The sequence below is a fragment of the Labrus bergylta genome, chromosome 11, assembly GCF_963930695.1.
Source record: "Labrus bergylta chromosome 11, fLabBer1.1, whole genome shotgun sequence".
Taxonomy (NCBI): Eukaryota; Metazoa; Chordata; class Actinopteri; order Labriformes; family Labridae; genus Labrus; species Labrus bergylta.
The window spans coordinates 10,371,289-10,387,979 of record NC_089205.1 but is presented as its reverse complement, the minus strand read 5'-3'; the positions used below and the strand labels follow the sequence as shown (position 1 = coordinate 10,387,979).

General features: G+C 44.3%; 1 protein-coding gene across 3 annotated transcripts in view; it reads left to right on the top strand.

Annotated features, from left to right (window-relative positions):
- The window catches only part of nf1a (neurofibromin 1a), a 74,081-nt gene extending 63,131 nt beyond the window's left edge, over nucleotides 1-10,950 (top strand). For all 3 annotated transcript variants that reach the window (XM_065959906.1, XM_065959907.1, XM_065959905.1), the window contains 15 exons: nucleotides 512-573; nucleotides 702-843; nucleotides 1,142-1,243; nucleotides 1,354-1,494; nucleotides 2,368-2,494; nucleotides 2,657-2,788; nucleotides 3,008-3,143; nucleotides 3,476-3,636; nucleotides 3,717-3,839; nucleotides 3,924-4,042; nucleotides 4,118-4,218; nucleotides 5,462-5,604; nucleotides 5,768-5,814; nucleotides 6,377-6,593; nucleotides 7,031-10,950. In XM_065959906.1, the coding sequence (XP_065815978.1) occupies nucleotides 512-573; nucleotides 702-843; nucleotides 1,142-1,243; nucleotides 1,354-1,494; nucleotides 2,368-2,494; nucleotides 2,657-2,788; nucleotides 3,008-3,143; nucleotides 3,476-3,636; nucleotides 3,717-3,839; nucleotides 3,924-4,042; nucleotides 4,118-4,218; nucleotides 5,462-5,604; nucleotides 5,768-5,814; nucleotides 6,377-6,593; nucleotides 7,031-7,173 (1,896 nt within the window). In that variant the 3' untranslated portion in view covers nucleotides 7,174-10,950. The remainder of the gene's footprint in view (nucleotides 1-511; nucleotides 574-701; nucleotides 844-1,141; nucleotides 1,244-1,353; nucleotides 1,495-2,367; nucleotides 2,495-2,656; nucleotides 2,789-3,007; nucleotides 3,144-3,475; nucleotides 3,637-3,716; nucleotides 3,840-3,923; nucleotides 4,043-4,117; nucleotides 4,219-5,461; nucleotides 5,605-5,767; nucleotides 5,815-6,376; nucleotides 6,594-7,030) is intronic.
- Nucleotides 10,951-16,691: the final 5,741 nt, after the last annotated feature.

Genomic DNA, 16,691 nt, shown 5'->3' with positions numbered 1-16,691 from the left:
CCACGCCAACGCATGACATCAGCCCCGCATATCCCGTGGAGGTTTGGAGTGTTATTTGTATACGTACTCAGAAATCAACGCTAAGCCTCTGCCTGACGCAATATGCCTATAACCACTAGGGGCAGTGTAGGGTCGGTGATGAGACCAGACGTTGCAACATCGGAGACACCAGAGAACCGTTACAACAACAGCGAGAACGTGACAGAAAAGTGAATCGATTGAGTCTCAAACTACGGTCGTTATCGGAGAATAAACATCTTTGTTCACATCACAGAATCTCTGATTTATGTGGTACTCCCTCTAGAGGAATCCTCCAGTAACATGCGTTGTACGGGCAAGTATGGGAACATCTCCGTTCTGACCATCTGGGGGTCTACGCATACGCCTCATTCAAAGTAGCTGACTGCTCTGACTTCTGCTCCCACATGGTTAAATCCAGCGATGTGTCCCTCATTTCAGCACCAGCTGAATATTAATGTATTTATTATTTACCTGTGTTTCTCTCCTCCAGGCGTGTATGAGGGACATCCCAGCCTGCAAGTGGTTAGACCAGTGGACCGAGCTGGCACAGAAGTATGAACCCCCCCCCCTTCTCCGTCTATGATCTTCATATGTTCATGATGTCAACGTTAACGTGCACTTTGTGTGTGTGTGTGTGTGTGTGTGTGTGTGTGTCTGTCTGTCTGTCTGTCTGTCTGTAGGTTTGCGTTCCAGTACAACCCGTCCCTGCAGCCCAGAGCTCTGGTGGTGTTCGGCTGCATCAGTAAGAGAGTGAGTCACGGTCAGATCAAACAGATCATCAGGATCCTCAGCAAGGCCAGCCCTCTGCTCAGCATCGACCGGGTGAGGATAACACCTCAAGATCATCCCCTCTACAGCCTGTGGGCTCACGGACGACATCTTTGAGTTACAATGATGTCGTCTGTGAGATCAGCTGATCTCTGAGTTAACATCAGAGCAGAACAAACCTAAATGAACAGTTAACTAGTCAGACTCTGACCCTCTCTCTCTCCTCCTCCTCCTCTTCTCTCTCTTCTTCTCCTCCTCTCTCTCTTCTTCTCCTCCTCTCTCTCTTCTCTCTCCTCCTCGCTCTCGTCTTCTCTCTCCCTCCTCCTCCCTCCTCCTCCTCTCTCCTCCTCAGGGTCTGGAGAGCTGTCTGAAGGGTCCTGATAATTATAACAGCCAGGTCTTGATCGAGGCCACGGTCATCGCTCTGACCAAACTGCAGCCTTTACTCAGCAAGGTAAAAAAAACAGTCAAACATGACGTCACACCTATGCACATTACAAACCTTGTGATGATGTATGTACACAACAACAACATCGCTTAATCTGTGTGTGTGTATGTGTGCAGGAGTCTCCCATGCACAAAGCTCTGTTCTGGGTTGCGGTGGCCGTGCTGCAGCTGGACGAGGTGAACCTCTATTCTGCAGGTACCGCCCTGCTGGAGCAGAACCTCCACACTCTGGACACCATGAGAGTGTTTAATGACAAGGTACCACACATACACACACACGTTTATACTTTCCTAACAAACTTTCCATCACTGAGACTACAGAGAGTATTATCAACAGTCCTTATGGAGGGACAAAAAAGCATGAGATTAAACTAATAATCATTCATTTCAGAATCAGCGAAACGTTGTGGAGATTAAATGTTTTTATTTTTCCAGCATCACATGCACGCCTATGGATGTTTATAAACGCAGTTTTAAAATGTAATAAAAATCATCTAATTATATATAGTATATGTAAATGAATGTAGTAAATCCACATGATGTAAGAACTGATCTGTAAACACATACGAGCGTTATTTTAGAAACATGTTTATTTAAACTCTAACTATCAAAGTTCTGCTGTGTACGAGGAGTAACCGTTCTCTTTCTTCCTCCTCCTCTGTCCTTCTCTCTCTCCTCCTCTCCCCTCCTACCCTCCTGCTCTCTCCCCCTCCTCTCTCTCCTCCTCCTCTCTCTCCTCCTCTCTCTCCTCTCCCCCCTCCTCCTCTTCCTCCTCCTCTCTCTGATCCTCCTCAACCTCCTCCTATCTCTCCCCTCCTCCTCCTCCTCTCCCCCCTCCTCCTCCTCCTCCTCTGATCCTCCCCAACATCCTCCTATCTCTCCCCTTCTCCTCCTCTCCTCTCCTCCTCCTCTCTCTCCTCCTCCTCCTCTCTCTCCCCTCCTCCTCTCCCCTCCTCCTCCTCTTCTCCCCTCTTCCTCTCTCCCCCCTCCTCTCTCCCCTCCTCCTCCTCCTCTCTCCCCTCCTCTTGTCCCCTCCTCCTCCTCTCTCCCCTCCTCCTCTGTCCTCTTCTCCCCTCCTCCTCTCCCCCCCCTCCTCTCTCTCCTCCCATCTCCCCTCCTGCTGCTCCTCAGAGTCCAGAGGAGGTGTTCATGGAGATCAGGCGTCCTTTAGAGTGGCACTGTAAACAGATGGATCACTTTGTGGGCCTCAACTTCAACACTAACTTTAACTTTGCCCTGGTGGGACACCTGCTCAAAGGTGAGACATGTGAAAGTGTGTTCACTCAGCTGTTTGGTTCATGATGTAAAGTCTCACTCACATCCTCCTCCTCTCTCTGATCCTCCTCAACCTCCTCCTATCTCTCCCCTCCTCCTCCTCCTTTCTCTCCTCCTCTCCCCCCTCCTCATCGTGCCTCTGCAGGTTACAGACACCCGTCAGCCACCACTGTAGCCAGGACGGTGAGGATCCTGCACACTCTGCTGGCTCTCATCAGCAAACATCTCAAGTGTGACAAGTTTGAGGTCAACATCCACAGTGTGGCTTACCTGGCAGGTAAGAAAGACCCGTAGAGACACCTAGCATCTTCTCTTTTATTGATATGATCACTTGTTCATTCAGGGGATCCCTTTAAAGAGTAACCAGAGCGTAATATTAAAGAGAGCGTAATGAAGCTGTTCCAGATCCATGTCATGTCTTTGTGGGGGGGTTCTTAGTTCTGGATTGTCGGGGCCTTGATGACCTTCCTCTTCTTCTCCTTCTTTTTGGTTTCAGCTCTGCTAACTGTCTCTGAGGAGGTCCGGAGTCGCTGCAGCCTCAAACACAGAAAGTCTCTGCTGATCTCTGACCTCTCCATGGACCCAGTACCAATGGACACTTACTCCAGTCACGTCTCAGACCCCAGCTGCAGGTGAGCCCACCAACACTGTGGACCTGATTATTAAGGACCATATTCTGAGAGAGTCTTTGTAATGATACATAATCCACCTGACTTTGGAATGGGTCAGGGTTAGAATCTCAGGACTCTTTATTTCTCTCTATGAACAGATCTCACAATCTCCTTCAGCTCGAACTTTTCTACTCCAGTGAAAAATCAGTTTGAAGCTTTTTTCAGAAACAATCGACCAGACCCCCGTTCAACAAACACAAATTTAAAAAGTCTAATACCCGACCCTGTACGGATGCTGTAATACCCAACCTTGTACGGATCCTGTAATTCCTGACCTTTGCCCCTCCTATCAGGACCCTGCGAGAGACTCAGCCCTGGGCGTCTCCTCAGGCTTCAGAGCGCTACCTGTCCGCTCATCACTACCCCACGGTGGGTCAGATCAGCCCTCGAACACGCAAGTCCATGAGCCTGGACATGGGTCAGCCGTCCCAGGCGAACACTAAGAAGCTGCTGGGTACGACTTTGTGACATTTGATGGAGAGCATGATTTCTTATTAAATCCACATTTTATGAATATGATTATTTGTTCCTCAGGCACCAGGAAGAGCTTCGACCACCTAATTTCAGACTCTAAAGCACCAAAGAGACCGGAGATGGAGTCCGGTATGACCACACCTCCAAAGATGAGGCGGGTCGCTGAGAACGACTACGAGATCGGTGAGAGAGGAAGAAGAAATCCACCTTTCCTCTTCAGAACTTCTCACATGATACAGATATTTAATGATTATGTTTGACTCACAGAGACTCAAAGAATGGGAAACTCTCACCTCCGTAAAGTATCTGTGTCTGAGTCCAATGTGCTGCTGGACGAGGAGGTTCTGACCGACCCCAGGATCCAGGCTCTGCTGCTCACTGTGCTGGTGAGTCACATGACTGGTTCAAAAACAATCAGAGGCTTTTATTTTGACATTCCCACTGACGGACTGTGCTCTTAGGCCACGCAGGTCAAATATACCACGGACGACTTCGACCAGAGGATCCTGTACGAGTACCTGGCTGAAGCCAGTGTCGTCTTCCCTAAGGTTTTCCCCGTTGTGTAAGTTCACACATATGAATATGTTTGTAACCTTTGATGAATGTTCAGTCACTGGTTCTCTGCTGGTCATGCATGAAGAGTCTTCGTGTTCAGAACGGTTCGGTAATGTCAAATGTTGACGATCGATCACATCCGTCACGAGATTTCAAAGTGAATGTTCCTGAATGTTTCCTGCTGCGTTTCCTCACTCCACAGGAAATGTAATCAGGAGGGAAGGTCCGGCTGAAACGCCAGGAAACATGAAAAATAATATTCAGTCTCTGACTCCATCCATTCGTCATCTAAACTGCTTTTCCTATTTGGGGGCGAAGGTGGCTGGAGCTGATCCCCAGTGGGTTAGAGGCGGGGTTACACCCTGGACTGTTCACCAGCCAATCACAGAGCTGACATATAGAGACAGCCAACCAGCCACACTCACATTCACACCTACAGGGAATTTAGAGTAACCAGTTAACCTAGTTTAAGTTGAAAGTGAGTAAAAATATAATGTAAGCTGAAAGTGTCGACTCGAACCTGTGACCGCTGTGCTGAGGACTGCAGCCTCTAAATGTCTGGCGTCTGCTCCAACCAGCGCCCCCTATTGTTTTGAAATGGAATGACTGGATTGGAGGAAGGTGTGTCTCTTCTTGAAGTTTTTTATCTTTGTCTAAAAAGAGTTGATGCTCCAAAAGAAATCTGGAAATGTAATCGCCTCCCTTCATTGATCAGCTGACTTCCTGCATTCTAATTAATGCATGAGTTTATCTCCGGGTAGGATAAGACACGATGATGCATACAAACTGGAAGAGAACAAGAAATATATCTTTTTTGAATATTTGTTCAGTGGAATCATTAGGTTAGTTCACAGCTGATTACAGCCACGTGGAAGTTGAATTCCCTTGTCCACTGAATGGAAACATGTTGAGTGATTGAGCGTCGATGTGAGTCTGCAGATCTTAAATTAAATACAGACGAGCTCATGAACACGCTGAGCTTATTAAGTCTGAGGCTTCTCTCGTCGCTGCATCGACTCGTATCATGAACCACAGGCTGCGAGCCAGAGTGTAACTTTATCCAACCATAGCCTCTGTGTGTGTGTGTGTGTGTGTGTGTGTGTGTGTGTGTGTGTGTGTGTGTGTGTGTGTGTGTGTGTGTGTGTGTGTGTGTGTGTGTGTGTGTGTGTGTGTGTGTGTGTGTGTGTGTGTGTGTGTGTGTGTGTGTGTGTGTGTGTGTGTGTGTGTGTGTGTGTGTGTGTCCTCCACAGACACAACCTGCTGGACTCAAAGATCAACACTGTGCTGTCCATGTGTCAGGACACCAACCTGCTGAACCCGGTGCACGGCATCGTGCAGAGCGTGGTATACCACGAGGAGTCGCCCCCGCCATACCAGCCCTCCTACCTGCAGAGTAAAACCCCCACCTGCACATTCAATTAACAACTTTATTTAAAGAACACTTTGAACACCTTTGTGCTGTTCTCTGTAAGCATTTCCTCCCAATCTCCCCTCCCTCCCTTGTCTCCCTCCATCATCCGCTGCCCCCCCTCATCTACCCCCTCTTCACTTCACAGGCTTTGGCTTTAATGGACTCTGGAGGTTTGCTGGACCCTTCTCTAAGGTATGACTGATCTCTGCCCCCGCCCCCCCCCCCTCATTTTTTCATTCTGTACCTTGGGGAGGATTCAGCCGACTCAGCGATCACAGCACTGATTCACAACCAGCCTGCCAATTAAAGTAGTGATGTATAGAGCATATAAACACACACACACACACACACACACACACACACACACACACACACACACACACACACACACACACACACACACACACACACACACACACACACACACACACACACACACACACACACACACACACACACACACACAAAGAGAGAGAGAGACACACACACACACACAAACACATAGAGAGAGTCACACACACACACAGACACACACACACATAAAGAGAGAGAGACAGACACAGAAACACATAGAGAGACACACACAGATACACACACGGATACATAGCTGTAAAGAACTTTAAATATAAAACAGTCTCTGACTATCTCTGATTGTTAAAACTTTATTTAAACTTTATTTCAAGATTGAATAATTCAAGTCAAAGCTTCTGATAGAGCGTTAAGTGTTGATCATCCTCCTCCCCCTCCCCCGCAGCAAACCCAGATCCCCGACTATGCCGAGCTCATCGTCAAGTTCCTGGAGGCGTTGATTGACAGCTACCTACCTGCGGCGGACGAGGAGCGAGGGGAGGAGCAGCTGAGGACCCCCACCTCCCCCTACCCCCCCACCAGCCAGAGCCAGCTCAGCATTACTGCCAACCTCAACCTGTCCAACTCCATGACCTCACTGGCTACCTCGCAGCACTCTCCAGGTCACACACAGACGCACCTGAAAATACACACACACACACACACACACACACACACACACACACACACACACACACACACACACACACACACACACACACACACACACACACACACACACACACACACACACACACACACACACAGTAGTGAATCTGTATTCTTATTGTTTGAGCTCCCCCTGTCTTCAGAGGGATGTTACTGCAGTCAGTGCATACCCTGCCTGTCCTGCAGCGCCCCCTGCTGCCTGTTAAATAACACGCAGGAGATGAAATTAGTGCTTGAACTGGAGATACAATATATTTAAATCCTACAAAAATGACTGAAAGCAGCTGTTATTCAGTCTAAATCTCCTGTTTCAGTGCAAAAAGAAGCAAAATGTCTTTAAACATATCATTCTCAAATGCTGGAGCTCACCTACCTCTTTGTGTCCCTGAAGGTGTGGACAAGGAGAACGTCCAGCTCTCCCCCAGCTCTGCTCTGTCCACCGGGGGGCGCACTCGCCACGGCTCAGCCAGTCAGGTTCAAAAGCAGCGCAGCGCCGGCAGCTTCAAGAGACCGAGCATTAAGAAGATCGTCTGAACGGGCGGAGACAACATGCAGCGCCCACCTCCTCCTCTTAAGCCCCGCCCCCAGCCTGCCAGGCCTCATGCTGCACTCCATCGTCGTCTTCTTCTTCTCCTCCTTCTTCACGGATGTTGCTCTGGCAGGAGTGATTTTGCATTGAGGAGGAATATCGGAGAGGGCGAACTTGAATTTAATGCTGCTGTCCTTTGAGGAGGCACGTGGTCGAGGAGTTCTTCTTCTTCTGTGGAATCGTGTCCGGAGGTCGTGTGCGAGCTCGTATGCAGACGCTGGACGGTTACACTGACGGACACAAACAGTCCGGATACGGAGGTTTTGTGGCTGAAAAACTGTCTTTACGTCCCTCGGCCTTCCTTAAACACTCCTGTGAGTCTGATGGCCAATGACAGCAGCAGCTGAGTGAGGGCGGGGCCTCTATGACACTTAAGCCCCTCCCCTCAGCCCTGTACATATTTTACATAGACAGATAATGTATAACTAGTCCTTAGTGCTGAATAGATGTTGCCGTTCTCTCCATGGTGTGCCTTTGTCAGGGTTTTTAATGTGTACAATTTATAAAGGTAAACCTTGCTGGGACAAAGAACAGGTACTAATTATGGAGGCGGAGCCGTTCATATCACCATGAGACCGACACGAGCTGCCTCGCCGGCACCCTCCAATGATCGTCAGATATACAATCATCCATATACCCTGATGCCTGAGAGTATTTATCCTGTACAGCTAGATAGAGCCACACTTCTTCTACTCCTGCTCCTTCTTTTCAAAGACGAGGGCAAAAGCAGCCGTGTAAATATCTCCACGCTGTCTCTCTCTCCTCTCAGCTCCGTCACCTCCTCTGTCAGAGCTGTGCTTTCTCTCCTGTAGGTCTCTGTCTCTCCTCTCAGTCCTGGGTAAGGGTTACTCCCCCTAACCCTCTCTCTCTCTCTCTCTCTCTCTCTCTCTCTCTCTCTCTCTCTCTCTCTCTCTCTCTTTCGCTCTGATCAGTTTTTATTTACATTTTTAATCTGCAGCGTTTTTAATTTGATTACTCAGTGACAACGAAAACTGTCAAATGGGCAATAATATTCAACTCTCCACCTCCTCCTCTTCCTCCTCCTTCAGCTCCTCCTGCTCTTCCTCCTCCTCCAGCTCCTCCTCCTCCTCCTCTTCCTCCTGCTCTTCCTCCTCCTCTTCCTCCTGCTCATCCTCCAGCCCCTCCTTTTCCTCCTGCTCTTCCTCCAGCCCCTCCTTTTCCTCCTGCTCTTCCTCCAGCTCCTCCTCTTCCTTCTCCTCCTCCTGTCCACCACGAGGTTTTTCCTCGTACAGGTGACATGGCCCTCTCTCTGCTCGCTGCATTGCAATGAGGCAGACATTTCGGATGATGATGTACAGAGAAAGAGGATCAGACCAGCTTTAGTTTCTGAGCTGCAGCGATGACATCACAGAATGCCATTAAAGGAGAACGTGTTTGTAATTTGCAGCTTAGAAACACATTTATATATTCACTTTTAAATCATTCAAACTGATCCGTCCCTCATTCATGTTCTGGATGCTGAAAGATGAACAGGAAATAATAAAAGTTCTTATGTGGCAGATTATTAATTAATAAATGTTTTTTTTATCTTTGTCCAATCAAAATGAGGCTTTAGTTTTTTTAATTATTTGAAATGATCGACAAGAACTCAACGTTCAAACGTTAGTCTACAGTGAGGTCTGAAAGTAACTTGCAGTTACAGCTGATGACCACAGGAGTCATCAGAGAGACACTTTGAAACAGCATCAACAGAGATGTTTCAACCTTTTATTCTTTTACAAACTCTGAACAAATGTTAAGCTTCATAAAACAGTCGGCTTTAAATCAACCTTGAGAGTCTGAAAAGATCCACAGGAGAATGTTTCAGGTCATAAAAACACAGAAGAAGAAATAGTCAGAGGTCTCTGAGGATACAACAGGAGCTTTTAGGAGACGTCACCGAGCTAGCTGTCTCACGCCGTCACATCTGTGTAAACAAACGTTAACATCTGACCTCTGACCTCCGAGTTCGTCGTACTCTCAGGTCATCATACTGACCCTCCATCTCGTCAGAGTAAGACTGTGACATGGTGGATCTTTCCTTTAATCTACAGCTCGTCATTGATGCAAACACAAACTTAGTCCTTTCAAATTCAGCTCGAGTTCACAGCAGAATGTCTGCAGCTCATCCTGCTCTACATGTCGAGTCTTAGAATGCTGCATGAGGAGAGGAGGCGACGGGTTAGGAGGAGAGGTGACGACTGGGGTTAGGAGGAGAGGAGATGACGGGTTAGGAGGAGAGGAGGCGACGGGTTAGGAGGAGACGTGACGACTGGGGTTAGGAGGAGACTGTTGAGGAGACTGTGGTCTTTGGAGGAGGAGGGGACCAGGAGGAAGCATCATCACAGGGTTTGATTCCTGGAGGATGTGAAACGTCAGACGTTGATTGTAATCAGTCAAGATGTGTCGGGTTTCAGAGGTGGTGTTTCTGTGAGGATATGTAAAGCAGACACTTCAGTATTACTGATCGATCACTTCAAGCTGCCTGCAGGTCAGAAACACAGAATCTGATCACAGAGTCAAAAGGACTCTGCAGGATGATTTCTCCTCCAGAAGAGTCTTACCTGCCATCTATGCACGCCACGCCATGAGTTGAGTATTGTTGTCCAACTCTGACTTCCTGTTTGTTCACGGTGTCACACCTGGAAGTGTTTATGTCACCATCTAGTTTATTCACTGACTACCTGATGAGAAGTTCAGTTACACCCAACCTGACTTCATGACTTCTTTCCCCGGCTGAGTCAACGTATCTCTCTCCTTGTTTCACTCCAATGTCTCATCTCATGAAGCGTGTATATAAACCCTGAGGTCGCGGTCCTGCATGAAGTCTTCACCTCTTAGTGGTTCAGATCACCTCCTGTGACGACCACGACGGATGTTTGGGTCGGTACAAAGCGACTGTGATGTCATCGTCTCCGTCTTCAACCTTTCACTGTAACTGTTCCTGAAGCTGCACTCCCTTTCATGAGACACCTGTTTGGAATCCATGGCAACCAACATGGAGTCGCTTCTTGTTTGCAATCATGCAAGACTAGCAGGTGAGCTCCTGGTCACGTTCTGACAAACACGTGGCCAATGTTTCAGCGTGTTTGTGTGATGCTGACAGTAGGAGGAGGAGTCGGTATGATAGTTTTCATGGATTCTTTCGTCTCGTCTTCTGAAACATTTAACGATCATGAATTTTCGTTACTATCAATCGTTAAAATCACAGACAATGTCTCGCTTTCAAAAACACGGTATCTCACAGTATTGATCATGTTGATAACGTCACCTCGTCACTTCCTGATCGCCGTCGTCGTCACAGAATCACAAACGAACCTGCTACAGAAACCCAGCAGGGTCAAAAAGCATAGCAGGTGTTTGATGTGTGTGTGAATGGAGGAATAAGGATTGTGTGACCTCTGAAACACGTGGTTAACTTGCACTAATGAAAAAGCAGTGTTGGGTTTGTAAAGATGAAGATGGTCATCATGTGGCATGTTTTCTTTGGTGTTATGCAAACCCCCACGTCTGTAGAGTATAATAGTCCTGAGTTAGGTTTTTAATGCAGTATGTGTGACCACTGTAAATACTTTGTGTACAATCTGAGATGGTATATTTACTACACTGTACATACATGTGATACTGTATCATTTTCTTTTTGTAAAGCAGTTAGTTGCTGTATAATAATATACAAATGAACTATTCCAGTGTTAGTAATAAAATGTTTTGCTCTCCACAAAGACTTTCTCTTTCATTTACTCATGATTATTTTAGCATTTATATTTAAAAAGAACAAGACGAGTGAGGATCTCTCATTTCTCTTTTGTTTGTCCATCACCTCGATAGAACGTGTTGGGGTAAAGGGGGTCTATGTTCCTAACGCCATCTTTCTGGAACCCCCGGCCCACGTTTGGTCCTTTCCTTTTTGTGCCAGTCTAAAGTTATTACAACATGCTACAAACGCTGAAGTCATTCTCTCTTTGTTACCATTGAATGCCAAACCATCATTAGAATAATGAATGATAATAGTAACTCTGTGGGTGTGTCCTGTGTCACTGTTTAACACACTGACCTGGATTTCTGCATGCAAATATTTGTTTGTGTTCACACCTGTCCTAACTTACCTTCAACTACACAAGCTTCTTTTTTTTTTCTTTTTTCAGGTCAGGACAACGACTCCAAAATACAGAAAAAAATAAATAAGACAAATAAAGACAGCAAAATACTAAGACATCAATAGACACACATCATACTACGAACAGAAAAACTACAAAACTATATGAAATACCTAAGAAAGGATACAAAAAGTGAAAGAAGCGATAGAGAGAGAGAGAGAGAAGGGGAGGGAGAGAAGGTGCTTAGTAAAGGGGACTTGAGAGGTGGAAGAGAGTTGAAGAGTTGAGCAGTGGTGCGCAAATGAGAGGGAAGAGCAAAAAAAATCAATCAATAAGTAATGATGTAAAATGACAAGAAAATAAAAATACTATGTTTCGTATCTAATAATGATTATAATAAAATTAAGTAAAATAATAATAATAATAATAGTATGTCGCAGTTCAAGAAAGATGAAATATAACAGGGTATTAAATAAAATAAGGCAGAAGTGTTGAGAGAGACCATTGATGTATTATCCATGGAAGTCACACAAATAAAAATAAATGAAAATAAAATAATGAACACTTTATACAAAAATCATGAGAACAGATTTACAGACTTAAAATGTACACAGTTGTAGAAGCGATGCATTATGGTTTTTTTTTTACATGATTGGTATGATTTGACAAAACCATCTGTTATCTATGCCACTTTTCTATTCAGCTGTCATTGGGTGAGAGGCGGGGTTACACCCTGTTCACCAGCTAATCACAGGGCTGACATAGAGACAGACAACCAGCCACACTCCAGTTAACACCAGTTGACCTAACGAGCATGTCTGTGTGACTGTGGGAGGAAGCCGGAGTACCCAGAGAGAACCCACACATGCACAGGGAGAACATGCAAACTACACAGAGAGGCTCCTGTAAGACAGGGATTCAAACCAGGAACCTCCTCGCTGTGAGGGGACAGCACAAACCACTGCAGCACTGTGCAGGCTGCAGCCCATGATAAGACAAATAAATATTAAAATATTTTACAAAATGTAAAAGTAGCCTATTTCACACTTTGTAAATGTGTTTTTCTCTTTCCAGCCACAGCAGTTATTAACTTAAGTGATTTTATTTAACCAGGTCGGTCCCATTGAGATTAAGAACCTCTTTTTTCAGGGAGACCCGGCCAAGGCAGTTTAACTCTGTAGAACAGGCAAAACAATACATATTTAGGAAGTGTGTGTGTGTGTGTGTGTGTGTGTGTGTGTGTCTGTGAATAATCTTGTATTGTATGAGTTGTAGGTTTGTATTGTTTGATATGGAGAATATGTTTCTGCAGATTTGGGTCCAGAAGTCGGCATTGGGGGCTATCTGGAGGTCAGTTTCCCATTTTGTGGAGGGTACGGATACTGTTTGGTCAGATTTCGAGATTATTTTGTAGATTTTAGATAATATTTTTTTCCTTGTTTTGATATTGATTATGTCTGTGGTTAGTGGTGGAAGTTCAAAGTTGGATGTGATAATATTGATTTTGCTTTTTATAGAAGAATGGATTTGATGATATTCTAGAAAGTGCTGTTCCCCAATGCCGAACTTCTGAATCAAATGAGGGAATGAGGCAAGAGTGTTGTTATGAAAAATGTGCTCGAGGTGTGTGATGCCTTTAGTGATCCATGCTGAGAGGTGGAGTGGTTTCTTGTTTATTGTAAAGTCCGGGTTGTTCCAGATTGGCGTTTGTTTGGTGTAAGAAATAGTGGTGTTAGTACACAAGCTTCTTTAACATCACAGAAGACCTTAAAGGGAAACAGAACAAATCCCCAAGACAGCGCCCACCCTCAGAGATGACCTCCAATCCTTACCCTCCTCCTACGACAGGTTGAACCCTCCTCCCAGACCCCCGTCATTAGTCTCTGTGTTTGGCTGACAGAGAGAAATGTCCGTACTGTGGGGATCCATGAACATTAAATTAAATCAGACCCACAGAGATTTAAATTTCTCACTCCGATCACCAGTCCGTTTAGAAGTGAAGAAGCCTTTCAGAGGAGGAGAGGTCTTCAACCAAGTCCGGTAACTTTGAATCAAGCTTCAATTAACATGACCTGAGATAACTGAGAACGTTCACAGACATCATTAATGTTCATTTCCTCATCGATCAGTTTGTAATAAATATTTTTATATTTATATTTATCTCGGTCACCTGCAGGTCACCAGCAGGTGTTTCACGTTGTTATTTTTGTTTGTGTTTTTCTATGAACAGGTGGACAGGGCCCTGATCGAGCTACACTCTGATGTCCTACTTTATATATTAATAGCAGCTGTCCATGACAATTGACTGGTGACTCAATAATTACAACTCTCGGAAAAGTCCTGAAACGGTTCATTCCAGCTGTTGGTGTGAACACAACTTCAATGGATTAATAACTGACTGTAATAACACAAACACTCATGAGTCAACATCCAAGGGCACTAATTACAGAGGCCTTTCTGCTAAAGTGGTGTCGAGCCAACAGATGAAGCCATTTCATTTCATTTATTCAGATCTCCATTAGCTGTGGCCTAAGCCTTTCTGCCTTGAGTCCACCAAAACATTTTGAACTATAGGCTGCATAATCATATTACATCAATAACCACAACATCAGTAACAAAAACATTACAACATTCAGACTCTACACAACACAGGACCTAGATACCGTTAATAATACTAATATGCCCAGGATTTAAAGGTGGAATACAACACATTAAAGGTTAGATCATAGGGTAGATCAGCATTGTCTAAAAGTCATCAGAGAGTTGATCAGCAAGGAGATACTTTTTCAATGAGACTTTAAATCGATTTCTAATATTTTCATGACTAATATGCCCAGAGTGTTCCATGTAGCCATGGCTCTGTACACTACAGTACATTTCATCATGCTTGTTCTCACCTTAGGAAGTGTGAATCTGCCTTCAGTGGCATGCCTGGTGCTTTAATCATGTTCACCAGACCTGAAACACAAGTTTTTATACAATACCCTTGGCACTTTAGTTAGTGAAACATTTCTCATAAAACAAAGCAATGAAAGTACATCTTTCTTTTACCTTCAACCATGCTAGCCTTTTGTGCATTTCGTTCACATTCGTTCTGTTTGAACAGCGAAGTAACCAATGTGCTGCCTTATTCTGAGCAACTTTAATTCTTTATGTGTGACATGGCAGCGCTTGACCAAACCTCTGAGCAATTGTCCAACCGAGACAATAGATAAGACAATTGTTTTAATAACTTGTTCCATGACATTTGGAGGTAAAATATTAGAACATCTTCTTAAAACTGAAAGACCCCCACCCATGTGCTTAGACCAGGATAACTTTTTATCAACTATTATACCAAGAAGTTTGGTTTCTTGAACTTGTTCGACTGCCACATCATTTACATCCAGCTTTAGTTTGGCTCGTTCCTTAAGAACTATTTTGTCCCAAATACAATGCTTTTAGTTTTAGAGACATTAAGACCCAATTTGTTATTTGCTATCCATTTAACTACTGACTGTTATGACTGTTCAATGCACCTGAGAGTTCATCAGTTGTAGATTCTGCAGTGTATATCGTTGAGTCATCAGCATACATGGCTATTTTTTGCATTGTTTAGGATTAGAGGTTATTCATTTGTAAATACAGAATATAACAATGGACCCAAGCAGCTACCCTGCGGAATCCCACATTTGATCAATTTCACCTCATAAAGACATCCATTAAAGAATACTGTCTGTAGTGTACCGGTCTTATCATTGAGCAAGAATTACCTGGAATATTTTAATTCTCTGATGTGTTGGTAATTCTGATAATTGACTTAATAAAATAATGATGTGTTTGAGTCATCTGTACAAAGCTGTAATTTAAAAAAAGGACAGGTGTGGTGCGTATGATGCAAGGTGCGCAAAGATCAGTCTAGGAATGTGGATCTGGATTTGGATTTTATTTTTGTGTTTTATTTCATAGGGACAGATAAGATATAGACCGACTGAAAACAGCCGTCCAATCAAAGCATCAGAGTGTTTATAGGACGCTGATACTCACCGGTAGAAGATCTTTATTGAGAATAAAAGTTTAAAATCATTAAAAATGAAGAAGAGTAAAGTGGGGACAGGGAGGTTTAATCAGACACATTTAGCTGTGAGCTTGGAACAAACACTGAACTAACCCAGGTCTGGTGGCTCTCTTAAAGACATGAGGTTAAGAGAGTAAGTTAAAGGGATCGGGTCCAGGATTTGAATCTCACTTCACACCTGGTTCAGCTTCACTGGTCGGCCGTCTCACTCAGATGCCTTACAGAGCCCCATTTGGTCTTTGCACCCGAATATTTAGATGAGCTCTTAACCCCTTACTGCCCAAGAGGGCGAGAGAGAGATAGAGAGGGGTGTCTCTGATTGATTAAATGACCATCACATGTCAGGACTGTGACAACGACTGACCTTCAAAATAAAACTCAAACATTGTTAGAAACAAATCAGTCATGTGATCGTGTATAAAATCTATCCTCCCTTTCTGGTGCCCACTCCCTGGGCGTCCTGTGTTTTTAATCATCTGAATGTAAGTTTGTCTGTTTGTGTTTGTTTAATTTTTAAAACTGTGTGATCTTCTGTGAGCAGTGATAATAAATTAGTTTAATGGTTGAAGTCAGAATCCAAAATATTTACATCGAGGTTTTCCTGATATGTCTATTAATGTGCACCTTCCTCAATTTATAAAAAATATCCTTCATGAGAAATGTTGTAACGGGCGTCTTATTCAGACTCGTAGTTTTATTAGGTAGAATGTTTTTTCAATCATTGGTCCTAATATCTCACTCACCTGCAGGTCACCAGCAGGTGTTTCGCGTATTTGAAAAGGGACAGTGTGCATTAATCAACATTCAGACTGATGTAAATGTACCTGAATTGGCCGAAAGGCTAATTTTCATTGGCAGTCCCTTTGACAAATGTTATTTGTGATCATAGAATTCAATCTAGACAATTAACATATATTCATTAGTAAAGGAACAAAACAAGACAACAAACACAGATATATGCAATACAACTTGGGTAACAAGAACGAATAACCTCCAACATAGGACATGATACAGTTAAAGTTACCAAGCGAAGGTGCAGCATCATTGTTGATAATCTCTCATTAATAACCAGCAGAGGAATGAAACAGAGCGTGTAAAGCCAATCAGAGGAAGGGACAGTTTATTTGCATGTTTTCACATCATTAAAGTCATTCTCTCTTGGTTGCCATTAAATGTTACACAAGACCAATAATTGGTGAAAATAATAATATCAAGGGTGTGGACACAGTCACTGTCATTGTCTCTGTTTGAGGTCTTAATAACAAGCAGAAGATAAAACACACCAGACCTTAGTACACCAACCAAACCA